The sequence below is a fragment of the Apodemus sylvaticus genome, chromosome X (assembly GCF_947179515.1).
Source record: "Apodemus sylvaticus chromosome X, mApoSyl1.1, whole genome shotgun sequence".
NCBI lineage: Eukaryota > Metazoa > Chordata > Mammalia > Rodentia > Muridae > Apodemus > Apodemus sylvaticus.
The window spans coordinates 132,703,804-132,731,328 of NC_067495.1; the positions used below are offsets into that span (position 1 = coordinate 132,703,804).

The 27,525-nt window shown below is 40.7% G+C and overlaps 1 protein-coding gene across 2 annotated transcripts; it reads right to left on the reverse strand.

The window, feature by feature from the left end:
• Positions 1–695: 695 nt before the first annotated feature.
• Positions 696–26,980, reverse strand: Mospd1 (motile sperm domain containing 1). 2 transcript variants are annotated; one of them, XM_052171264.1, is made up of 6 exons: positions 26,860–26,977; positions 14,070–14,323; positions 13,906–13,981; positions 11,996–12,213; positions 3,907–4,068; positions 696–2,120 (listed from the first exon to the last, which is right to left on the reverse strand). In XM_052171264.1, exons 2-6 carry the CDS (start codon positions 14,221–14,223, stop codon positions 2,089–2,091), a joined length of 642 nt encoding a protein of 213 aa, XP_052027224.1. In that variant the 5' UTR covers positions 14,224–14,323; positions 26,860–26,977; the 3' UTR covers positions 696–2,088. The 2 variants fall into 2 exon arrangements, with proteins under 2 accessions (XP_052027224.1, XP_052027225.1); XM_052171265.1 differs by lacking the exon at positions 3,907–4,068 and having other exon boundaries at positions 26,860–26,980.
• Between the last annotated feature and the right edge of the window lie 545 nt (positions 26,981–27,525).

A 27,525-nucleotide genomic window follows, 5' to 3' on the forward strand; every position in this document is an offset into this window, starting at 1 on the left:
ACTCTGTTTTTAAGTATTTTTTACTCCAGCGCCAGGGGACCCAACCCTCTCTTCTCCAAACACATGCAGTTCTTTGTCTGTCTGTGTCTCACACACCCACCAGACATAAAATGACTGCTCTTACAGAGGACAAAGGTTCGATTTCCCCCACAGTAGTATACAGCCATCTGTAACACCAGCTCCAGGTCATATAACATACTCTCTAGCCTATGTGAGTACCAAGCACACACGTGTACATATTCATAATTAAATTTATACACATAATTAAATTTATACACATAAAACTGAAACACATAAAATTCTTTTAAAAGACAGTCAACTGTTCTAGAATGTCAAGAAGCTCAAGATATTTCTATCTCATTTATTTCAATATCTTTTTCTTTTTGTATGATACAGGTAACTGAACCCAGGGCCTTATATATTACCACTGTGCTGTAACCACAGCTATTTCAGTTATTATTTTCCATATTTAACTCAAAGAAATATGAACCAACTTGGAGAGGACAGATAATCCCTTTGGTGTTCCCCAGAGGTGACACAAATAAAATCCTTAAGTCAGTAAAAGTCAAGACTCCATTTTCTTTTCTTTTTAAAAGTACTGTATTTTTTCTGATGTATTATCAAACACACGTGCATGTGCGCATGCGCACCCCTACACACCTCCACACACACACCTTAAGAAATGAACAGAGAAATAAGAGAGCCTCACAAACATGTTTTCTTTATGAGTTCAAAGTCAATTCCATTTATGTGCTTTTCAGTTATTACACAATGTACAGACATGATCCATTGAATGATTTATGCTCCACAAATGGTTAAACAATGATTTATGAAATACTAGACAAAACGCTTCTATAAGCAGAGTATTGTTTTTTTTTTTGCCAAAACAATCAACTTCAGGCATACATTTGTGTTTACATATATTCCTTGAGAATGCTCCATTAGCAGTGCATAAAGTTTATTCCATAAAAAGAGCTAAAAGAGAATTCGATTTTCAAGAGACTCGATGCATTGTGCTTTTAGATAAAAATCTTAAGAGGAAAAAGATCAGTTGCTGTGACAACAGTTAAACACAGATGTGAGACGCCAGAGAACACTATCAAGAAATGGAAGATCTTGTGCTTAGGGGGCTTTTTTTGGTAAATTTATCTGAATAAATAAAAACTTAAAAAATGTCCCAGTGACCAATACAAAATAGACACGGGTATCTAGGGCTTTCTCTACTTGGCTTAAGAGTTTGAATGTAAAAAAATCATGTTCTCAGAAACTACTTGTCATCTGACATTCCTAACCAGGGCAAGTCACTTACACTCAGGCAAGCAAGGGACTTGGGAGAAAACCAAAAAGTGATTTTCCCCTTAGTATATTAAGGATTAACCAGAATTAAAGCCAGGACAAACCAATTCATTTTAAAAATGCCTACCTTTCATTAGAATTCTCAGGGCAACTATAGAAACCAACCTACTTCTGTGAGGTGCCTGTTGTCTGAACCACAACCTGTTGTGTAGTTAGTTAACAAGCTAATTTAAATACATCTTGTCTTCTTTGAAGAGTCCAGGGTAAGCATGATCCCTAAGTACCTTATGTTTTCAACCCCTCACACACTGACTGTAATATATTCGTGTTAGAAACACCACAGCAACTCCTTGTAATGCTAGGAGGAAATCTATGACTTACATAGTAATGTTGGTGCTTGTGTCTAGGCAATAAATGTCATTTTATTTTCAAGTTGGTCAGTTGCTCATTTAGGTTTTAAACTTTCAAGGACCCATGACCCTTATCAAAGTGAGTTAGAAATAAAAAAATGAACAATAACATTGAAATTATTTGCACAACAGGTATAGATTTTAAAAGAATGTCTTCAAATAATTTCCTAGGTATCACTCAGAAGTATCTTTGTTGTCTGTAACATAAAGTGCTACAGTCCTTCAAATAAAATTATAGACTAATTGAAAATATATATTATGCATTTGCAGTTATTTGAAATCATTCAATAATTTGTAGTGTGTTAATGGAGTGAAAGATAAAAAGCAGTCCACATTCATATTTTAAGATAAATTTGCTTCAGAAGTCACTTTCAATCCTTGCTCATGTTCTAAGTATAGCCATTGTGATAAGACCTGAAAGAGAAAAAAGGGAGGACAGTTAGAGAAAGACATTTTATAAGATCTTTCATTCAATAAACAAGTGTTTGGAGCTCAACCAGAAGATAAAATACAGTGCCACAGGCAGGCACTCTACCAAGAGCTCAAAGTCAATTTGAATTTAGTTGATATTATACAGAAGAAATTCAATTTACAACAATCGGCAGTCACTGGATAGATTTAATGAAATCACTTATGTCTGGTCATAGCTAATTCCACCATCTAACATACCTCCTACTTTATCCAGTCACATCAGCTGTAATAACAGCAGACATGCCATTTTAAAAGTGTCTGTAAAACCAAAGGGGCTTCAGTGGCCTCTTTGTATCAGGACCCTAGGACCAGAAAGACATAGCAATATAGTGTTCCCACTTTCCTTGAGAGACTCCACATATAAAACCATAACCATCCAATAGCATACTCCATCTTCTGGCTTGTTTGGTTTGTTTGTTTGTTTGTTTGTTTTTGAAACAAGATATCTCTCCCCTTCCCTTCCCTCCCCTCCCCTCCCCCTAGCCCTGGCTGTTCTGGAATTCACTCTGTGGACTAGCCTGGCCTTGAACTCACAGTGATCCAGCTGATTTTGCTTCCCAAGTGCAGGGATTAAAGGCACGTGCCACAACGCCAGCTTTCACACTCAGTCTTAATGTTTGGGGAGGAATTAAAAAAAAAAAATCGGTGTGAAGGAAGATGAGTACTTGGGAAGGACAGGGTCAGAACACTGTCTCCAATCAGAAAAGCTGAAGCAAACCTTGAGAGATGGGCAGGAATTCAGAAGGAAAGTGGGCATTTCGAGAAAGGGCCTGACATGAGCAAGACTCTAGAAGGAGTCCCAGAATCCCAGAAGACATTTTCTAGAATCAACGAATAGTTCAGCAGGCTCTGTTTGAGGATTTATAAAGCAGAATAGCTAGAGATTGGTTCTGTGAGATTTGTAAGACAGCCCCGTTGTAAACACCACGCTATGGGGTTCCACTCTATTCCATGGACTGTGGGGACTGAATGAAGATCTTTAGAGCAGGGAGACATCATGAACCTGAAACAGAAGGGAAATCACCCTCACGACAGTGTGATGGATGGTCTGAGAGGTAAGGTCAAAGGGGAAGAGACAGGGAGAGTAGGGACACAAGGAAGAACAGAAAGGGCAATTTTGACATTAAGAAACAAAGCCAGGCATGATGGTACATGTCTGTAATTCTAGCAAATGGGAGGCAGAAACAGGACTCCTGCTAACTTTGAGGCTAGCCTGGGGTACATAATGAGCTCCAGGGCAGCATGGAATGGAGATACTGTTTCCAAATTAAAATAAATAAGCACATACCTACATCATACATACAAACAAATAAAAGTTAGAAAAAGGCAGCCTAGTATGGTAGTACATGCTTGTAATCCCAGTACTAGGGAAGTGAGTACAGAAAGGTCAGGAGGTCAAAGTAATTCTCTGCTATACAGAGTTCAAGGAAAGCCTGGGCTACAGGAGATCCTGACTCAGAAAAAAAAAAAGGAGAACAAAGGCACTCCAGGGAACACTGAGCACAAATTCAAGAAAAAATTGGCATCATAGAGGTGCCAGGAGAGCATCAGCAACGATGGACGCTGGCCTCAGACTCACTGGGCAGCCAGATGACCTTGAACTTCTAATCCTCCTTTCTCTGGCTCCCACTTACACCTCTATAGTCAACTGCATTTTGTACATATTCTGTAACATGAGAAATCAGTAAGCCCCTACAGGTAAGTACCAAAGCATCTTTAAAACCCTTACCTAAAATATAAGCAGCCACTAATTTTTGATTCACACTTAAGTGGAGGTAGAGAGGCACCAGCGATTCCATATCCCCTAGAGTAGGCAGCATCAGGGCCGCAATACATACCACTCCCAGGAAGACAGTTAGCAGACTAGGTCCCGAAGAGACCACTCTGTTTTCTGTTTTGAAAAAAAACAAAACAAAACAAAAAAACAATAAGAATCTCTGAGCTTGCTTCTAAGATCAATAAGGTAAGGTAAAGATTCTGACATAAATAGTGGCCACCATGCATGTGTGTTTTGGCTCCGTCTTCACCACCATTTTAATTCCATGAAGACTTACATCTTGCACACATATAGAAATCCATCGTGTAACCTTTAGTCATTTTCCTCTGGCTTGTTTAAATGGCTATGGGAGGTAGTCAAAGAACAGTATTACAAACTCCCCACTCTACTGTAGTCTACAGTAGAAGATAGTTTTACAAATATGTATCATAAATCCCCGAAGGGTTTCATTTGTTTGTTTGGTCTCTACATATACTTCTGGCTGTCCTGGAACTTGTTATGTAGAGTAGGCTGGCCCTAAACTCAGAGATCCACCTGCCTCTGCCTCCCCAGTGCTAGGATTACAGGCATGTGCCACCATACCCAGCATGGTTTTTGATTGTATGCATGACTGCTGGACTAGTACAAAACACAAAATAGAAAGCATGCAGATAGTTCTAAAAGAATGTGCTAGAGATGAATGGATATTCATCTTATTCCTTATGTACCTTATTCCTGTACACTAGAGGATTACTTAGATATCCCAGCAAGTCCTGGTTTAAGATGGCTCAACTCTACACTGATATGAAATGCAATGGGCATTACAGAAATGACAGCCCAAATTGTAACTTTTGATTGTTTTCAGGCTTTCCTGACATATGGCGTGATAGTTGGGATATTAGGCTTCAGTAGTGAGCTGTAGCACCCAATCTGCAAGCAACCACAAGAGAAAAAACCCCAACACCTTCAAGTAGACTGTGGAATCAATGCTTTCTCTACAGATAACATGTATGGTTTATAATGGGATAATTGGGACAGATTGGGGCTTTAAAACAGTGAAATTCATAGAATCAGATCTGTGGCTTTGAGGACCTGGAAGAAGAGTTGCAGTTCAGTTCACACAAGTCTCAGTCATGTGAGATATTTATGACTATGTCCAAAGATACACTCTACCACATGGGACCTATATTAAGTGCCCGCGGTGGCACACACCTTTAACTCTCGAACTTGGGGAGACAGGGAGGGAGATCTCTGAGTTTGAGGCCATATGAGTTTGATCTACATGGCAGCCTACCTGCTACAGGCCTGTCTCAAACAACAAACTCCAATAATTAGATGCGACCCTGATGTAGTGGTTCTAGCATCCCAGAACTCAGAAGGCTGAGGTCAGAGGATCACAAGGTCAAGACTGGCTTGTACTAGATAGCAGACTATCTCATGTTGAATATGCTTATGATAAACAAAATGAACTACAACAAAACATGGTGGCTTGCAGGTGTAATTCCATCTATTCCAGAGGAAATGGTGCCCCAAGTCTGTGATACCATCTACTTCAGAAGTTGAAACTAGGAGGCCAGCTTGGACAATTTAGTGAGGCCCTGTCTCAAAATTAAATATAGGGTTAGAGAGATGATTCCCAGGGAAAAATGCTTGCTGCATAAGAGGACTTGAATTTGAGCCCAGCACCCATGATAAATTATCAATACTAAATATATGCAAAGTAACTCTGTTGTCACGCAGGCTGGATGCATATCTACAGTATATACCCATCTTTTAAAGAAACCCAGTGATGGCTAATTCATGGTTGTCAACTTGACTACACCTGGAAGTAACTAAAACCCAAGCAGTTAGGCATACTGTGAGTTAGCTTTCTTCGTTAGATTATTTGAAGTGGGAGACTCATCCAAATTCCTGATCACCAAGGTCAGAAAATCCACCCTAAACCCGGGGCCAGACCTTCTGGTGGCAGCCTACATAAAAGGACATGGAAGATGGGAGCTTGTCATTTCTGTCTGCTTGCCCTCACTCTTATTGGCAAGCTCGTGTATCCTGACCCATTCCTTTGCTGGTATCCTGAATTATAATTCAGGATTCCAATGTGGACCATAAACTGGCAGCTCTAGGATGTCCCTAGGACTCCAGCATCAGATTGCAACAGCTGAGACATCCAGTTTCGTGGACTAAACAACTACAGGATACTTGGCTTTTCTGTCAGGAAACAACTATTGTTGCTATACTATTAGGACCCTAGCAAGCCATTCTAAGTAATCCTAATATATGTATTTTACGCTATAAAATATAATAGGTTGCATGTGCGTGCATGCACACAAGCACACAGACATGCACATGCACACACACACACACTTTCTATCAGTTCTGTTTCTTAGAGAATCTTCCCTAATCACCCAGTAACCACATTTCTACTATGTATTTTTCCCCACTAATCTTCCTTTCATTAAAAGGAATAGCCAAGAGCTACACAATTTGTGTTTTATTAATGAAATAATGCTGTTCATTCTATTATTAAGTGGAACTTTTCTAAATTATTAATACCTTAGCTATTGTGAAATTTAATTGAACTTAACCAAAGCCAAATAGGTAAAACAAAGTCAGATTTCCTAGTGATCATTGCATGGGATGAAACAATAGCATAAATAACTTTAAAACCTAATATTTATATTTGTTGCAAGATTGATTTTAAGGGAAATGACAACTACACCATGTACTGAAAATTGAAGATAATTTCAAAGAGCTGGGTGTGGTGGCACACACCTGTAATCCAAGCAATTGGGAGGCCGGAAGATTGCTTAAAATTCAAGGCCAGGCTGAGGGCTTCATAGAGACTGGCCGGCAGTTTGGATTACACAGCAATCTCATAGTGAGTTTGATGCTAGCCTTGAAATTCCAAGCTGGGTGTGGCAGCCCACAGCTCAAATTGGGAGATAGAGGGGTCAGGAAATCAGGAGTAACTTGGGTCTTCAGAGTCAAACCAAAAATAAATAAATAAATAAATAAAGGAAAAAATAGTAAAAATAAAATCCTAGAAAGCAAACGTCCTCCCTCATCTCTTACAGAGAGCATTAGTAACAACTTTCAGGTCACATGAATGCCCACATAATCCTGCAAACTAGGGGTTGGAAAGATGGCTTCCTGAATAAGGTGCTTGTTGTATCAAGTGTGAGTGCTTGGAATTTGAATCTCTAGAACCTACAGGGAGTTGGACGCAGCAAACTTCTCTGTGATTCCAACACCAAGGGAGAATTGATGAACATGATATACTGCTTCAAACAAGACAGTGGCCTAGAGTCTGACCTCTACACTGCTGTGTCCCTAGAAGAGAAACCCTCTCTCTCCCTCTCTCCCTGTCTCTCTCTCACCCCTCTCTCACACACACACACCTTACACATGCAAAATAATGTTCATAAAGTTGTACATAAATAGCATTGTTATATAACTTCTTCTCCCATTTACCAATGTACTTAAAATGTTTTTTAAAGATTTAATTATTTTTATGTTATGTATATGAGCATTCTGCTTATGTGTATGTGTGTGCCTGGTGCCCATGGATGACAGGGAAGGTGTCAGATCCCCTGGAACTGGAGCTACAGTTAGCCCTGAGCTACCATGTGGGTGCTGGGCATGCAAATGGGGTATTCTATAAGAGCAGGAAGTGCTCTTGACCACTGAGCCATCTCTCGTCCCACTACCTGAAGCTTTTTTCACTCAGTATACAAGCTTCGTTCTAACAGATCCTTGCTAGTGCCTGCATGGCCTCCTACCACATAAGCAGCCATGATCGAATCAATTCCCAACCGGTGGCCTTTCAGATCATTTCCCCTTGTTTTGTTTTTTATTATTATTACAAATAACAAAGAACATAATTTTCTGAAGCCAGAAGGCATAGGCTCAAATGTGTGTGACAATGCTTTGCAGTTCATTATTGATAGAACTAATGAAAATAAATCTACCAATATTCAGCTGTCTTCTAAAATGTGTCTTGCATATTTTGTGTTTCTCTTAAATTTGCAGTTTCTTTCTTTAGCGAGGACTGGGGTTATACTTGCCCACCATGCATGAGAACTCAGGTTTTAAGATTTATTTATTTATTATATGTGAGTACACTGTAGCCATCTTCAGACACACAGAAGAGGGTGTCAGGTCTTATGGATGGTTGTGAGCCACCATATGGTTGCTAGGATTTGAACTCAAGACCTTTGGAAGAGCAGTCAGTGCTCTTAACCACTGAGCCATCTCTCCAGTCCCTAAAATTAATTTCTGTTATACAAAAATATTCACAAAATATAAAACCATTTTTATATTCAGGTGGCACATTAGCCAACTTAAGTATATGAAACTGTAGGTGGTTTTTTTTCCGCTTTAAAATTCATCCTTGCTGTGTGGTTTTAGGTGTTCAGGGCAGCAGGCAGGTTATCATGTAGGCCAGGCATGAATTCTCTACGTAACAGGATGACTATCAGCAAGAACAGGTGCTTGCTACCAAGCCTGGTGACCTGAGTCCTGTCCTTGGGAGTCGCATGATGGAAGGAGAGAAGCTGCTCCCATGTGTTGTCCCCTGACCCATATGTGTCTCAGAATTTGAGGGAGGTCAGCCCCCTTCCCATTAAAAAAAAAGTCATGCAATATCTTTTTAGTATATAAACTGTAGATAGGGCATTGCTTTGTTTCCCTGGCTGACATGGAACTCTGGAGCTCAGGCTAGCCATGGGGTTGTAGTATGGCCTCCTATGCCTCCTGCCTTCTGAATACTTGGATTTTAAGCATGTCTCCATGCTTAGCCTGCTATATGTTTTTATACATTACATTTATACAATTTCCTACTTACTTTTATATTTTTGGCACAGGGTATCCCTATGTAGTCGAGGCTGACCTCAGGCTTAAGATCCTCCTGGGCACTAGGATTACATGGTGTACTTACTCCTCTGTGTAGCTCTCAAACATTTCATGTTGTGCCCTTCGACCCATTTCCAGTTAACAGTGAGTCACATTGCACTGTTTTACTTATAACAATTTGCTTTTGTTGAAATCTTTAAGTTAGTAGCTTGCAGAAAGTAACATTTAAAAACTTCCCAGGGAATTTTTTTTTAAAAAAATCAACCTTAATTTGTTTAACCTTTCAGTTTAGTAAAAACTTTATGGGCTTGATCCCTACTTCCTTCCATCCCCACAAAACATTTTTACTGTATTTACTGGCACACAGTGAGATAAAGTGGGGGTGCCTAACCACCAATGAGACCATGTGTTTTCATGTAACCATTCCATGCACATAACGCTGAAGATCAAAAGCATCTGCTCTCAATGAGCATTCCGACATAACCAGAGAGCACCACATATCATGCCAGCCTCCCTATAATTCATCCACCTGCAACAAGGTTACAGTTAGATAACTGTCTATACTTTAGATCCTAATGTTCATACTAAAAAGAAGGCTGAGATCAGTAGCGGATGCATATAAAACCTTACCCAGGAGTAGGCTGATTTAACAAGTCCGAGCGAGGCCAGCCCTGTCTACATAGTTCCAAGACAATTGGGGCTACATTATGAGACCTTGTCTAAAAAATAGTGTCAAACTATGTAAACATAAGTAACTAATCAATTAAGTAATTAAAATATGAATCTAGGTACAGTAGCACATACCAGTAATCCCTGCCCTTGGAAGGCAGAGGCAGGATTGCTATAAGTTTCAGGACAGCTTGGGCTACGAAGTAAGATACTATCCAAACTTCCATCCAGCCATACACAGATACATACACAGACATACACAGGAACATGAACACACACACAAATACACACCTATTGTATTTAGCTTTTGGCGTATGTATGTGTGTGTGCCCACATTTGTGTGAGTGTAGGTACCCATGTATAATTGTGTGCGTGGAAGTCAGAGAATACCTCAGGTATCAGTCTTTTGCTTTTCACCTCTTTTCATACATTATCTCTTGGTTGTTAACCATTCTATATCCAGGCTAGCAGGCTTGCATGCCTTTATGAACTGTACTGTCTCCGTCTTTCAGCTCACTGTAAGAACACTAAGATTGCCAATATACATTATTGTATCTACCTTTTACACGGCTTTGGGCTATTCAAACTTAGGTCCTGACAATTGTATGGCAAGTGCTTTACCCACTGAACCATCTCCCTAGTCAGTCTGTCTGTCTGCCTGCCTGCTTCTGTCTCTCTGTGCATGTGTGTGTGAGTGTGCATGTACTTGTATTTAGCCCTTTGGGATGATTTTACCCTTCTAATAAAGAAATAAAAAGACTAAAGTTAGGGGATAGAGAGGTCGCTCAGCAATAAAGAGCACTGCTAGATGCTCTTTCAAAAGACAGGGATTCAATTCCTAGGATACAGCACCTCACAACCATCTCTTTAGTACCAGAGGGTTTGATGTACTCTTGCCTCCGTGGGTACTAGGCATACATATGGCATACAGATACATATGCAGGCAATATACCAGTACATGTAAATAACTATGTAATAAAAAAAGCAATAAAAATTGAAAAATATCTCAGTGTTTTTAAATATAAAAATGAACTCCAATGACTTTATTTCTAATCATTAAATGTCAAGAAAATGTATTGAATGGCTTTTCTTATTCTGGAAGTGTTTTCAAGTGGGAATACTTTATCTCATTAAGTAAACACCTGCAAAATATTGATTTGACAAGATGTCATTTCAAAGAGATTCTTCTTTTTTGGTTTTCTCTTTCCTTTGACTTTTGAGGAAGGTTCTCTCTCACTTAGGCCAAGCTGGTGTCCAGCACTCTGCAGTCAAGTATTACTCTAAACTCCTAATCCTGCTGCCCAGCTCCCACCCACCCAGGGCTTAGGAGTAAAGGGCCGGTGCAGCACCAGTCAAAGTTTCCTGTCATTGAAAGAGAAAATGAGGGTCCTGTCAGTGAATAATTTCTGCTAGGACACTAAGGCCTAGTCAATAATCCTAGCATTAAGCAGAAAGTCTAGGCTGGAAAAACTGCAGGACCACACCAGAGATAGCCCGTCCTGCCTTCTTAAAAAAAAAACATTTGAAGACAAGCACACTGCCACGGATTCACAAGCTTCAAGTCTCTTCCTTTTTGCCTTTAATTTACTTTTTTTTAGTTTTAACTTATTTTAATTTCATATGTGTACCATATTTACAAAATGTTTTTTTCTTCATTTGTGTTTGGGTTGGGACTTAGGGCATAAGTCAGGCTAGGCACACACTCTACTGCTCAACCCTTTCCCTGGCCTCTTTTCTGTTTGGACAGAGTCACATGGCCATCCTCCTGCTTCAGCCTCTAGCATGCTGGGATTACTAGCATGCACCACTGCTCCTAACTATACATTTCGGTTTCAGAGACAGCCCTTTGTTTTTCTATGGAAAATTTTCTCTCTCCTCTCTCCTAACAGGATTGGAGGACAACAATTACAAGTTCGGAGGAAGGAGGAATGGTGTCTGAAAGTTGGAGTTGAGGAGAGTGTCATTGTTGAAAGTATATAACATAACGATTCTCAGTATCTAAGCTGGAAGGAAATGAGGAATGGAGAGGGATTCAATTAATAGCCCCCAGGGGATATTATAATCTACTTAGTTTAATTAACTTCAACTTTAATGAGATTTTTTTTCAAAATAATATGAACAGCACACTAAGCTTGGCCTATTGCCAAAATGAATTTCTCTCCTCCTTCAAACTAATTAAATGAGAAAGGATATGGGAAAGTCATAGAAACAATAGTACATAATTGTTAAATTGTACTGGTATTATAAAGTATGGTACCTGCATTCTTTAAGTCTCTCTCCATATATATTGGAGATATATGGTATTTGGTACATTTCAAAGTCTAGGATGGCAATTTTCTACTCCTGCTACCTAAGGTAGGAGTTCTCCTTCCTTCCTTGAAGGCCAATGGCCAGTCTCTTGCTGTATATCAGGTAACGTGTTTCTCCAAGCTCCACTTTGCTGACTAAGTTTAATGTTGTTATCGTGTTAGTGTTAGCTGCAGCTCTATGACTCAAGTTGGAAGTGTAAGAAGGCTTTAAGAGGCTATAAAATCAACACTACCTGGTTGACTTGACTGCTCAAAAAATACACTTTCAGTTAAGTGTTCCTTTATTCTCTTCTCCTCCTCTTCCTTTTGCTGTTCTTTTGCAGATGGCAGAAGAGTGGCAATAACCTCTTTCCTTCCCAAGGCCTTCCTCTGGCTTTGTTCCGAAACCTGAAGGCGGAATTTGTCTATCACACCATAGTGACAGGATCGAACATCTCTATGACGAATCACACTGAAAACAACACAATAATAAAAATAAAATAATGATAACGGCAACAAATAATGATAATAGCAGCAAAATCTGTTTAGGTTTCTGGGGCCAAACAAGCAGAAAACATCAAAATATTCCAATTGGGTAAAAATAATCATGCTGACTATAACCAAAAACTAAAAATTTGCTTAGGACACTGAGGGAAAAATTATCTTATAGCCTAAGAGAGAAAATGAACAACTGTGAAATATTAGATGAATACATACAATAAAAATTTTTCTGTGTGGACATGGCTGAGGATTGAACCCAGGGCCTCAAGCATCTAAACAAGCGAGCAGTCTACTATTGACTTATGGCTCTGGTCCAGAATCGAAGTCTTTGGTAAAAGAATGATAAAGAAAATTGTCAGCCAGGCGGTGGTGGCGCACACCTTTAGTCCCAGCACTTGGGAGGCAGAGGCAGGCAGATTTCTGAGTTCAAGGCCAGCCTGGTCTACAAAGTGAGTTCCAGGGCAGCCAGGGGTACACAGAAAAATCCTGTCTCAAAAAGAAAATTGCCTTTGGCAGTGAATTCTTTCCTATACATCTGTTAAAGATTTCTTTTCTAAATTGAAACACATAAAATAGTTTCTTCCTCACAGATATGTAATAAATTCATATTGTTATTTGTTACTGAAGTAAGAAATCTCCACTTTACTATGCCTAATTCTTCTTAGGAAATATAAAACAGTTAGGTTAGGTCAAGGGTAATACATTTATTTGTTAAGACTGCATTTCTTTGGAATAGTCCTTGCTTACTGTGTACTGGATGACAACCCAAAGAAATGTGCAAAAGCCTGTTCTTAAAAGACATATAATCTATGGCAGTGACTCTCATCCTTCCTAATGCTGGGACCCTTCACTGCGACTCAGTTCCTTATGTTGTGCTCACCTCTAACCATAACATTCATTGCTACTGATTTTTGCTACTGCTTTAAATCATAATGGGAATTTTTTTTAGAGATAGAGGTTTGCCAAAGAGGCTGTGACCCATAGGCTGAGAACCCCTGGTCTATGGCTTTGGGCTGAGGAAAAAATAACTCTGCTTCTCACAGAAAACTTTGACAAATATGGCTGGCTTGGTAGCTTAAATTAAGGGCTGGCCAGTGGATTCATCTGGTCAGCCCCAGTTCTAAAGTAAAAATTAAATATGAACAGCTTGAGCAAACAACCGTTTATCTGACACTCTAAAATGAAATTATCTGGAAGCACTCAGATAACCTTTTACAGATGAGTAGTTACACACACTTGCTTCCTGTTTAGATTCAATTCCAGGCTCATTAGCTGAATCATTTCAGATGATCTTACACTGTTGTTGTTCTAGAATGTAGAATTGTCTCACAAATGTCTCTATAATAGCAGGATGCCTCAAAGAAAGCTAAATTCTCTATCACAGCTGGAGAAATTTAAAGGAATAAGTCAGAACTTGACCAGATACATCACTGTCTGTATAAGAACAATGGGGGATTATTTTCTTAAAAAAATCCTGGCACAAATTGTTTTAAGTATTTGATTGCTGTATTCTTTCAGAAACTTTCAGATTTTGATAGATGTTGAGCCACAAATCAAGAAGCATAGAAAGACCTGCTTAGGAGTAGCTTTGAGAAGGGAGCACTTTAGAGTTAAAACATACATATGCACCGAGAGTGCAGTACCAGGACGGGCGCCGACTTACATATCCACACAGCACTGTGGCTTCACTGCGCCTGCAGCATCAACGACAACATATTTATTTGGAGTCGTACATAAAACTGAAAGAAAGAGTCACAATGTCCATTAGTGTGATTAAATCAGAAATTAGTAGGAACAAGTCAAAACTTCATAAGCTAGGAGACTCACCTTTGAACTTTAAGGCAAACTCATAAGGATTGTACAGAGTCAACACTTGCTTATGTGTTGACTGATCATCTGCATAAAATATTAGCTCCGTGGGAAACACAAAGACAGGAAGATTCCCTTCCACTAACTCTGGTTGTCTTTTTTGTTGATGCATTGGCACTGAATCCCCCTTGCTGCAGCTTCTGTCTTTACAGTCTCAAATCTATTTTGGACTTTCTTAGATTCAGTTAAAAACTCCAAAGCATTTTGGCAATCTAGAAATGAGAAAAAGAAACTGCATGATACTGATTTTTTTTTTCAGAAATCTATAGTCACTCCACAAAAACAAACAAAGCATATTTAACTTAGCAAGACAGCTAAGTGGGAGCAGATGCTTGGTTTCAGGCCAGGTCTGATGACCCACATTCCACCCCCGAGTCCCACAGGGTGGAAAGCAATAACCAATGGGCCAGGCAAGCTGTCCTGACTCCCACACACTCACGGTGGCACACTCACATGAACATATATATGAAAACATGCACACACCGACACAGAGAGAGACAAAGACAGAAACAGGCAGAGACAGAGAAAGAATGACTGACAGAAAGAAGGAAGGAAAGAAAGAAGGAAGGAATGAGCAAACAAACAAACAAATAAAAGTAGTCTGGGTGTGGTGGCACAGGACTTTAATCCAACACTAAGAAGGAAGAAGAAGCAGGTACATCTTTTGTGAGTTCCACACCAGCCAAGGCTACATAGCTGTGCGCCATCACAGCAGTGGAAATATGAGGAAGATGTTTCCCCGCCCCCTACGGAAGCATCAAGACATCTAGGAGGTAAAAGAATGATACTCACTAAGAAATCCTCAGTTTTCTTTGAAAATTTGAAATCACTAAGTGCTCTTTGGCACACGTGGCACCATTCCTCCACTTGAATGTCAAGTTACAGAGTCTTCATGAGAGCTGGGCCTTTTCCAACTTTGGAGGCTTTTTTGGATTCCTTCTGGGGTTCTTGAATGTGTTCCAGGTAGTTGTAGCTGGCAGAAGTCTGCCTGTTCTAACGTGATGTTTCTGTTTTTATTTCCTAACCTCACTGTAATCAATATTCTTATTTAGCAAACCTCCTAAAAGTAACAACAATACAGGGACTAAGGATGTGGCTCCATTGCTGGAGTGCCTGCCTAGCATGCACAGAACACTGGGTTCAATTCCCAGCACTGCATAAAACATACCATAGAGACATTGCCTATAATCCCAGTGTTCAAGAGGCAGAGGCAAGAAGATTAAATCATCTTTTGCTCCATAGCAAGTTTGAGACCAACATTAGTGACATGAGACTATGCTTCCGAAAAAGAACAAAATTAAAAATATAACATCAAAGGCTCAATCCCCAGAAACCATGCCCCCCAAAAATGCAAAATTGCGCTAGGCATGGTGGTGGAAACTTGTGGTACTTGGGAGCCTAAGGGGAGAGGACTGTTTGGAAGTTCGAAGGTCATTTGTGAATCATACTGAAGCTCTTTAAAACCAACCAACTCCAACAAAGTGAGAAATCTACCACAGAAGATGTTTAGTATCCACTCTGTACAACATACTTTTAAAGTAGGCTCTAAACCGTTATGTGAGTTCCCTATACATTTTAAAGGAAATATAACCAAGGAATCCATTATTTAGTTTTATCAGCTGCCAGGGCTCTGATCCTTTCAGAACTTTCACCAAAATAGGATGTAATAAATACTGTCATATGTAAAAATGTAGCTGGAACTCACGCACAGGCCCTGCCATCAAGACATTCAACTCCAAACTGGGGTGTGGTGGTTCACTCCTTTAATCTCAGCACTCAGAGGGCACAAGCAGGTGGTTCTCTGATTTGGGGGCTAGCCTGGACTACATAGCAAGTTCTAGGCCAGTCAGGGCTAGATAAAACCCTGTCTTAAAAACAATTTTTTTAAAAAAGGAAGGAAATAATAAAAGAATTTTAACTCTGGAGGTAAGGAATTTTCTTGTATACCTGTAAGTCTCAGGCTTTTGAAGGTTGAAGCAAGAGAATCCACAATTGGAAGCTATCCTGTGCTATATCACAAGACCCTGCCTCGAAAAAAGAAAACCAGAAAAGTGTGCACATGAGCATTAGGAGAAGGCTATGCAGACCTAGAGTGCTGCATATGTGAAGGCATGGAAATCTGAAGGCACAAAAACCCAGGCTGCCTCAGATAATCTATCCACTATTTTGGAGCATGACAATGTTGGATTTGTTCCTGAGCTTGGTTTTCAATAAGCTAACTGATCTGTTGACATTTTCATGAGTAACAATATCTAATGTTTGTATAATTCATAACAGATTACCCAGACTTACATTAATTACATAGACTGAGTGATTGATTGGACTATATAAGTGCTAAGTGTTCCCTTTTATTATTGGTGGTAGTGGTGTTTAATTATGAATGGATCAGACTGAAACAGACAAGCAAACAAACATCCAAACAATATCATCAAGTTTCCTGTCTTCTAGACCAGTATTCTTTCCAGTATACAAAAATATTTCCACAAGAGAAAGAATATTGAGAGAAGCATCTGACTTCAGTTATTCTAATTTAACACATTTTCTCTGATTTATTTTTCATTCTTGTCCATTCTTCTCTGCCATTCTCCCCAGATCCTTCGACCTTTTTTCTTGACAGGATATCTGGTAAATCTGTTCTCAATAGCACAGCAGCTCTGCGTCAGCCTCCCAAGTACTGAGCCTCCAGGAGTAAGCCACTACACAGGGCTTTGACTTCCTTATTTTTTTGTTCTAAAGTTACACATATTTCTATTTGGATAATTCTTAGAAGTTTGCTATATATTTTTAAAAAAACAAACAGGAAGTCAGACAATGGTGGCGCATGCCTTTAATCCTAGCACTTGGGAGGCAGAGGCAGGCGGATTTCTGAGTTCGAGGCCAGCCTAGTCTACAGGGTGAGTTTCAAGACAGCTGGGGATACACACAGAGAAACCCTGTCTCGAAAACCAAAAAAACAAACAAACAAACAAACAAACAAAAACAAAAAACAAAACAAAAAAAACCCCAAAACCCCAAAAACAACAACAACAACAACAAAACCAAAACCAAAAAAACCCAAACAAACACGAAGCTCTATAATTTGATTCTTTTTTTTCCCCCTTTCTGCCTGAGGACTGGTTTCTTTTTTTTTTAAATTTTATTTTCTATATTCTTTGTTTACATTCCAAATGATTTCCCCTTTCCCGGTTCCCCCCTCCCCATAAGTCCCATAAGCCCTTTTCTTTCCACCCATTTTCCAGCCACCCCCCTCTTCCATTTCTCTGTCCTGGTAATCCCCTACAATGCTGCATCAAGACTTTCCAGTACCAGGGCCCTCTCCTAAGAAACTTGGTGCCCTGGTGGCTCACACCTTTAACCCAATCACTTGGGAGGAGGAGGCAGGTGGATTTCTGAGTTTGAGACCAGCCTGGTCTACAGAGTTGAGTTCCAGGACAGCCAGGGCTACACAGAGAAACCCTGTCTCAAAAAACCAACCAACCAACCAAACAAACAAACAAACAAGCAAGCAAAAAACAAAAAAGAAACTTGGCTATTAATCTAAATTTGACATCATTAAGTGAAATGCTGTGACTCAATTGCAAAACTTGGTTCTGAGGGAAGGGAAGGTTAAAGGTAGCAGCTCTGATTTATAGAGGACATAATCAATAAGTATTGGCCACACTGGGGGCCATCTAGAAAACAATAAAGCTGAATTTAAGTGTTTACTTCCTAAATCTTGGCCAGCTCCAAACAGATGAAAAACTTTGAATGTTAAAGGGGGAAAGAAAAGCTTCCAAAACAGAAGAAACCATAGAAAAAATTTTAAAACTGGATGGTGGTGGTACACGCCTTTAGTCCCAGCACTCTGGCAGACAGAGGCAGGCAGATTTCTATGTTCGAGGCCAGCCTGCTCTATAGAGTGAGTTCCAGGACAGCCAGGGCTACACAGAGAAACCCTGTCTTGAAAAAAAAAAGAAATTTTTTTTGAAAATCCTCTCAGGCTAACAGTGACATAAAACTAAATCCCAGGAGTATTGACAAATTTAGCTACATGAAGTAAATACACAGAACTGGCCTGCAATCTAAGCACCTGGGAAATAGAGGCAAGAGGGTCAGAAGTTCAAACTTAGCCTTAGGTATACAGCAATTTTGAGACCAACCTATCAGCCTGCACTACATGAGAGCTTGTCACACACAAACAAGCAAATTATTTTTATAGGAAAGGGTAAACTTAGCTTACAAAAGGATATTTAACCTCACAAGAGAAATATAAACTAAAGCCACGCTAGGATACATTTTAAAGGATATCAGACTCCTGATGGGGATATAGAGTGGACTAGTATCCTGCCAGGATGAGATGCTCATATCCTCAGGGTCACAGATTTTACATTTAGAATATTTCTGGAACATGCACCACCATCATCGCCCTTCTCTGCCACCACCACTGAGTGTGAAGTTACATGTGTGAACTTTTATATGCGAAAGCTTTTATAGGAAGTGCTGAGGAGTAAAGGAAATGATTTGTGTGAAGCTTGCTGAAAAGACCTTGGTACTCAATACAAGCCAGCTGTTCATAGCAAAAGAATGGAAACAGTCCAACTCTCCAGTAATAGGGGATTTATTAAAGTATGGCAAACCCATTCTTTGGGATACAAGATACCAGTCAAAACAATCGAGAACGCTCTTTATGTAGCTGGACATGAATAGAGCCTCTCAATGAAAAATAAAGCTGGAGCTGCTGGCATAGGCCAAGGCCAATAACCCCAGCTACTTAGGAAGTTAGAACAGGATGATATCCAATTCAAGATATGCCTAGATACTTAGACTGTATCAAAACAAAAGTGGACTGGGCTATAGGCTAGCGAAACAACACTTGCTTAGCATGTGTGCAGGTTCAGGCCCTGGTAAGAACTAAGGCTATCGCCAGAAACCAAAAGTTGTGGGCTGAGGATGAAGTGCAATAGTAGGGTCCAGGTTCAATTCCCAGCATGGTTTTCCCCATTCCAAAACAAAACTGAGAAAAGCAAGGAGCCCTTTGTGAAGCACGTACTCTTATCCCTTGTATGAAAAGGAAAGATAAAAGCACAAAGGAAGCCCGGCGTGGTGGCGCACACCTTTAATCCCAGCACTTGGAAGGCAGAGGCGGGTGGATTTCTGAGTTCGAGGCCAGCATGGTCTACAGAGTGAGTTCCAGGACAGCCAGGGCTATACAGAGAAACCCTGTCTTGAAAAACAAACAAACAAACAAACAAACAAACAAACAAGCCAAGCAGGAAGGAAAGATACCCTGGGGTGCAATGAGCCAAGTCTGTATTTCAGAGTCTGAGGCAAGATGAGGCATTCAAAGCCAGCCTCAGCTACACAAGGAGTTCCAGACCAGCATGGGTTACATGACAACCTACCTCAAACAAATACATAAACATACTAAAACACATACTTTTCAAGCCCTTTAAGCTAGGCAAAGGCCATCCCAGCAGGGAAACTAAGGCAGCAGGTCTACAAAATGAGACTATCTCAAACAAAAATGGAACATGAGGTGGCTCACACATCTTACTATGAAGTCAAAAATAACCATGCAGACAAGTGCCAAGCTTGTTCTATCTTTAAGGAGAGTTTAGTCGGCATAGGTCAGAGTAGGAATTTTATTAGCTTGGAATAAAGGCTTAGAGGACAGTTTTATCCTTTGCATCCTGAGGCTTTCGTTCTCTTTGAGAGTTAAAGACATACTTCTTGCCCCATGAATCACAAACAGGCCACGTCCCAGTCAACATTAAAAAGGGTTTAATTGCTTTTGAGCAGTTTGCTGTTTCTTTTCATTATCCTTTTCCCCATTCATCACTTATGCTGGCTAAGATAGAAGTTGTCTCCTGAACTCCAACCAGGACTGACAAGGGAAGGATTAGCACCAGGTCAGCAGGGTAGCATTAGCATTGACAACAAACTTCCAGAAGCACAACACCCACCTGTGATTGCTGGGTTTTCAGGAGACTAACATTTTTGTCTTTGCCCTGCTTCATATTACAAAATAAGTAAGTGTAAAAAACCCAGGGGAAAGATTATATACTAAGCTGGTGTAAAAAAATAAAAAGAACAACAACAAAATCCTTAGGGCAGATCAGTTTTATGAAGTGGTTGTCCAAAAGTCTAGTGTGCATCAAGTCATGTTAGCATCTCACAGATAAAGAAAGCAGGCCCAGGTTAAGACATTAATATATTGTCTACTCACATTCTTTTGTAGTATTTATCTCCTCAGCCCTACCCCTGTAATTCTGTTGTGTGTGCCTTAGTTTCAAGTAGCCTGACCCTAACAAACTTTAAATTTGTTAGCATTATTGTTTCATTTTCCTGTGCTGGATATTGAACCCAGGGCCTTGTATATGAACTGTATTTATGTGACAGTGTCTCACATAGCCCAGGATAGCCTTTAAGTCCTAATCTTCCTTCCTCTCCCTCTCAGGTGCTACAATTACAGGTTGTGCTACAATGCCTGGCACCATGATGGATGTTCTCACTGTCCTAATACCATATTATTCTCTTGTTTTACATTCATGATAAGCCCAAATTCAGGGCAGGCACTTGGAAGACACTGAACTCATTAGTTTTCCTCCAGTTCTTTCATCAGTGAGCATGCATACTCCCCATGGGTGAATGTGCTGTTTCCATAAAAGGATCTAAAGGTTACTGCATACAGATAGGTGGCTGCTGGCCATAGGCTAGGATGAGAGGAGGGATGATGGGATCACCATTCCCAGCCTCTCTTCTCTCCCTGCCTTCTGCTTCTCTTCCATATCTTCTGAGTCAATCTGGGCTTTGAAGGATAAGACTCTGGGATGAGTAGGGGAGTTTCTATAGACTTCAACACTATATATAGATTTAGAACAGCAGAACTATTACTTAGCTAAAGTATATTCTTCCCCCTCCCCCTTTCCTATAGGAAAATGGAGCCTATAAGAAGGGAATAATAAGTAGGTCCTTCTGGATTCTTGTACTAACTACTATGGTTCAAATTTTAAAGAGTTAAGAATGGGGCTAGAGAGAGATGACTCACAGGTTAAGAACACCCGTTACTCTTGCAGGACCCCAGTTCAGTTCCCAGCACCTACATCCAGTGGCTCAAGACAACCTGTAATTCCAGTCATCATGAGATCCAATGTTCTCTTCTGGCTTCTATAGGCACCAGCACACATGTAGTGTACATACAATCAGGCACACACAAATGTCTAAAAGTACAGCTAAGTCTTGTTCAAAGTTTAGCCTCCACAGGAATTACTGACTTGTCTTTTTAGCCACAGAGGGCCAGCTACAGAAACTCTGTATCTCTGCTTTAGCTATTGTTTGTCAGCCCCACCCTTTTTTATCTCAGTGCAGGAGCTATCTTAGCCCTTCACCACTGGGTACAGACTTTGCTAAAAAGCCAAGAAAATGCAAATTAGGTAAAAGCAATACATTTTACTGCTTTAGACTCTAGTATAAAAGCACTTTCTCCTTCATGTTGAAAACCTAGCAACAAAGTATGAATTCTAGTACCATCTACTAGCGTTCTTAATGGTTGATGACCTAGGCCACAAATAATGTTCATAATGTTCATTTTATATTTTAATGTCCATTACTCAAAAATGGGTAACTTTTTTTTAGTTTTTTTGGCATGTGTTATCTTTCTGGTGGAGCTGACTACTACCAAACATGCAGAGTGATAACCCAATCCACATTCAAAAATGGACACCCTAGCCAGGAGCAATGGGATGGGTCTATAATTCTAGCATCTTAGGAAGCTGGGATTGGAAGACCACAGGTTCTGGACTACATAGCAAGGACCCATATCAAAGTAAAATTAGTGCCTAGGCATGGTGTATAATGCCTATAATCCCAGAACTTGAGATGCACAGACAAGTAAAACTCCATGGGCTCAAGGCTACCCTGGTCTACAGAGATGTTCAGGCCAACCAAGGCTACAAAGTAAGATCCTGTCTCAAAAATAAGTAAAATTAGTGATATAAACTTATAGGCCAAACACTAAGGCTGAGGGAGAAGAATGGTGAGGTCAAGGCTAATGCTATATAGTGAGTTCCCTGGACTATATTGAAACCCTGTCTCAAAACAGCAAAGATATATATATATATATATATATATATATATATATATATATATATATATATATATACATATATATATATACACATACATACATACATATATACATGCAAACAAAACCTTTAAAAGGGATGGGGGTATAGCTTGGTGGTAGAGAACTTACCTAGCATGCATAAAACACTAGACATGATCAAGTACCACACAAAAAGGAATGTCTTAGAGAAATGTCTTTTTATAACTCTATGGTTGGATGTGGTCGCACACACCTGCAATCCCAGCACTTGGTAGATATATATAGGTGGGTTACTACAAGTTTGTGGTCAGCCTGGTCTACACCCAGTTACATAGCAAGACCCTGTCTCAAACAAACAAAAAAAGCCAAACAAACAACAAAAATACAAAAAACTGCTGGGTATGATAATATACTACTCTAATTACAGAACTCAGGAGGCAAAGACAAGCAGCTTTATATTACTTAGAGAGCAGCATGGTCTACACAGTGTGTTCTAGGTCAGTCAAGCCTATATTGTAAAATCCTATTTCAAAACAACAACAAAAAAAGAAAACCACACACACACACACACACACACACACACACACACACACACACACCAGGAACTATGGAAAAGATCAAACACTGTTTTCATCCTTCAGAATCCTGGCCTAGCCAAAAAAAAATACCATAACAAGTATAGAATATGAGGACATACATTGAAATGTCTGTTGATAAAGTGGGTTTTTTTTGGAGCATAAAATGGCAGCCTACACCAGGAGTGGAAGGTGGTGAATTGCCAAAAGAATGTGCAGAGGCATAAAATGGGATACCCACAGTGAATGTTGGCACTGCACATGATTTAAATGTGTATGGGCAGAGTAACAAGTAAGACTGGGAAGGTAAGTTGGAGGTAGATTATAGAAGGCCATAAACTAATTTTCATATGCTTGGAGTTTGTCAGAAATATTTCTTAGTTCTTGCCCTAGAACTATTGAATCTGGAATGGTAGGAGTAGGGTCTGGTCCTGTTTTTAGCAAGCTATCTGGGTAATACTCAGATTCACCAACTTCCAGAGAGCTACTGATGCAGGAAATGTGAAACCTCTGAAGGATTTTAAGGAGCAGAGACTGATCTGATGAGTTTGGAGGTGATGAGTTTTGGAGCTGAGTGGTGGCCACTGACTCTCTAACACCTGACTCCAAGGTACTTACAAGGAAAAAAAAAACTGTTGGTGTGAGAAGATGATGTAAGCAGAAGCTCAGGCAGTAGGAATGGAGTCAGATGTAAGAGATGTTTTAAGTGACCAAAGGTCAGTCAGGTGACTAAAGTACACTCATATAAACGTGTCACTGCAGTGGATTTTACATAAAAGCTGTTGTCCTGTTGAATCTGTCAATCAATCCCCAGAAAAAGGGAGGAGAGCAATTTCTATGTGCTTCTTTAAAGTCAAGAGCAAAGGTTGTCTTAGTTTGTACATGACCCTTCTGGTATACTTGGTTTTTCTGTCTTTCACTGTAAGCCAGTATGTTGGCATTAACATATTAACATATCTTCTGTGAGTTTAGTTGGTGAGGACCAATTTCTGAGACTGATGGTATCAGGATGTGCTGCACAAACAAGTTCTGAACCTGAAAAAGCTGGAAGCCAAGCACTGGTTCAGGTGATCAAAGCCAGGCACAGTCAATGTGAGGTCACCCACCTCCTTCCTAATTTTGTCACTAAAATTGCAGAACCTGCTTAATTCTGGAAGAAGTTTGAACCAAACTGAAAGAATTAGACTTTGGGTTACACCCTGAAGGTCAAGAAAGCCTAGCAGAGCTGTTACTTCTAATTTGGGAGGTATGATTTAGCTGGGGCCATCTTCAATTACCTGATGAAAAGCAAGACAGGTACAGGTCAACCAAAATGACTAATTTACCTCCTAAGAAACTTTTTGCTTTGAGTTAAAGTTTCAGTATGTAACTCAGATACTCTGGTACTCACAACATAGACTAGGCTGGCCCCCAAATCACATAGATTGCCTGCCACAAGACTCTTCCAGGATACAACTTGTATTTCTATTATGATTCTAGATTTACTTACAAGATCTATTTGGCCAACATATTTGTCCAAAATTAGCTATCTTCCAAAAACTGCATACTTTATAGGCATGGTGCCTCGCCCCTGTATTCCTAACATTTGGATGCCTATAACAGACAAGCTATCTAGAATTTGAAGCAGGCTTGGGCTACACAATGAGTTCCAGGCTAGCCAAGGACTCATAGTAAGACTTTCTCAACTCTTTCCCCCACCCCCATCCAAACTGTATACTTTTAGGTAACCTGAGAGCTACAGAGGTCCACAGAGATTAAAACAAAGTCTCATACTAAAGATGAGGAAATTGAGGACATTTAAGAAATAAATCACCTAATATATTTATTAGGCCAGGCAGTGGTGGCACACACCTTTAATCCCAGCATTTGGGAGGCAGAGGCAGGTGGATCTCTGAGTTCAAGGCCAATCTGGTCTACAGAGTGAGTTCCAGGATAGTCAGGGAACCCTGTCTCAAAACATATATATAGTAAGTAAAGATTCTCCAGACAGTTAAGGGATGACAAGACAGCCTTTAGAACATCACTCATCTTTTCTGCTAGCTTTTAAGCTTTTGGGAAAGATTAAAATATTCTCAATTTTCTATCTTAAACCTTTTGTGTGTGCATGCATGTGTGTGTGTATATATATATATATGTGTGTGTGTGTGTGTGTGTGTGTGTGTGTGTGTGTGTGTGTGTGTGCATGTATGTTTCTGAGACAAAGTTCCTCTGTTATGTAGATCTGGCTGTCCGGGAACTCATATGTAGAACTCCTGGGAGACAATCCAGCTTATCTTCAACCATTTTTTAAAGATGGGAGGAGACATCTCACTACGTAGGTCTGGCTGACCTAGAACTCTATTAAGACCAGGCCGGCCTAGAATTCACAGAAATTCACCTTCCTACTTCTGCCACCTGAGTGCTGGGATTAAAGGACTATGCCAGTACACTCAGCCCATAAATGTCTTTATTAGGCTTAAGGAAGGAATGGGATGGGTTTCGTAGTTTCTTGTTTTATGTTTTCAGACAGTGGATTTGCATGTAAATCATCTATGAGAAAAAATATAAAATATCTGAGAATAAATATGTCTTTGCCTATAAAGGGATTATTACTTTACAGGAAAATATTGCACATTACACTCAAGTGTGTACTACATGTAAAAGAGATCTATCAGAATTTGAAAAATTCTAAAATTTCAAGTATCCTGTCACATCAGGAAACCTCTGTTGCATTGTAAGTTCTACATATCCTTCAGAAACCAGTTTAATCTCACATCCTGTTTGAGAATATAGACTGAACAACTTTAAAGACACATTTGATCATGTTTCCTGTTCTCCACAAACTTACCACCAATCTGTACCAAATATATGAAATATATGTGTAATTGAAAAGCTGGCTGTCTACTCCTTACTCAATTTCCTGGATGTAGTATTTTATAGACAAAGAGATTTCCTAATACTTACAGGAAGTGTGGACAAGATTTGCGTCACTAAGAATGTATTAAATCCCATGTCTGTGTCTTTCCCAAAAGAGTAGACTTTCTCCTGTCTGGAATTCACATGAAAAACAAAAAAGGGTTCCAAAAGAACTGGACTGCCTTTTAGGCAAAATTTAGGAACTTGAACTTTTCACGGTTACTTTCTCTTAGAATTTCCTTAAAGGACACAATTTCAGGGCCCTTTGCACTTCTTATTTGCCCTGTGAAGTTTCCTTCCATTCTACTGGGACAGCAATGCTACTTCAGTGAAAGAAAGACAAATGTCAGTTACTTTCCCCAGAGGGAATCAGCAGAAGATTAAGGGTTGAGGTCTAGGGAGGGGCTAAAACCTTCCTCCCTAAGACTTCAGCCCCACCTGCTTGGGGCCCAGCCTTTACAGCTTGATCACCACACTACCCGGCTTCATGTGAAACTGGTCATGTGAGCCTGTTTACAGCTGAGCAGCTGGTGCAACCATCAGGATCTGTGCAGAAGTCCGGGGAGGGGTAAGGATACAGGCCACTTACCTTTCTCCCCAATTTAATTCCAAGAAGATACTTGCTTCGACCACCACCCTCCCTCCCAGTTTCTCCACTTTCCTTCATGTCCCTTCAGGCAAAGCCATCCTGGGACGCCTGACTCCAGCCGCCCCCCGCCCCGTTTCCGTCCAGTTGCTCGCGGGGGGAACCGGCTGAACTGCAGGAAGGGCGAGGACAGGGTCACCCCGAACTGGGTAGTCGACTGACTTCCCTCCCACAACCCTCCAGGCAATGTCCGCCAAAGAGTTGTCCCCAGAGCTGCATCCCCAAGGCAACTGAACTCTTGTCAGGCAGGCAGCGGGAGGCTTCGGGAGGCTGCCTTCACCCAGGCAGGGGCAGCCACACTACTCTGCTAGCCCTGGAGACCCTGCGGAAGGGTCACCAACAGTCCGAGACCAGTGGACCCACTGCCCGGTCCCCGCCACCCACCTCAGTCCGGCACTGAACTGCTGTCAGTCACACAGAGTCAAGCTCGGGCTACGGGTACTGGGCATTGTCTACACCGGGGTGGGGGTGGGGGTCTCAGCCATGTAAGTTCCACGTCTTCCCCTCAAGTCAGAGGAAGTGGGTGACGGGACATTGAGGGACTCTCACCTCAGCAACACTGGCTCCTCGGTAAGCAGCTGCGACTGCTCCCGGCTCCTTTGTCAGAGTCTACAGACTGCACTGCCTGCTGGGATATGGGAGGACTCGACTGCCACCTCTCCCCGCCCAGGAGGATGAGTCGCAACTGGGGGGGGGGGTGGGTGAGAAGAGGGAGGAAAGGCGGGCCTGGGGGCGGAGTCTAACCGGGGGCGGGGCTTCTGTGTTGCCACCTGGCTTCTGGGGTTTCTTCCTCCTCAATGCTTCAAACTACTTCCTTTGTCCTGTGGCCGCCCCTTCTTTTCCTCCGCCCACCCCTCACCAGCTCCCAGAGGATTAGAGGCTTTCTCTGAGTGCAATCTCTTTGCACTCATTTGGTGGTGACCTTTGACATCTTCACTCCTCTCCCCAGCTCAGAATGCATTCAATGAATACCCAAGGCTAGTGAGGCTTCCTCTGAGACACATCTTAAGGACCAGCCCTCTTTCTCCACTCAGTCATCAGCAAAACAGACTGTTTAGGATTTGTTCATGCTGCTACAGTAGCTTCCTATTTGGAGTCATTCTTTCTACTGTTACTTTGTCTAAACTATTGCCCAGACAGCAATCCGGTTGGATTAGTCTAAAATATATAGTGACCCTGCTGTTTTACTTAAAGCCTTTCAAGCCTGGCATGGTG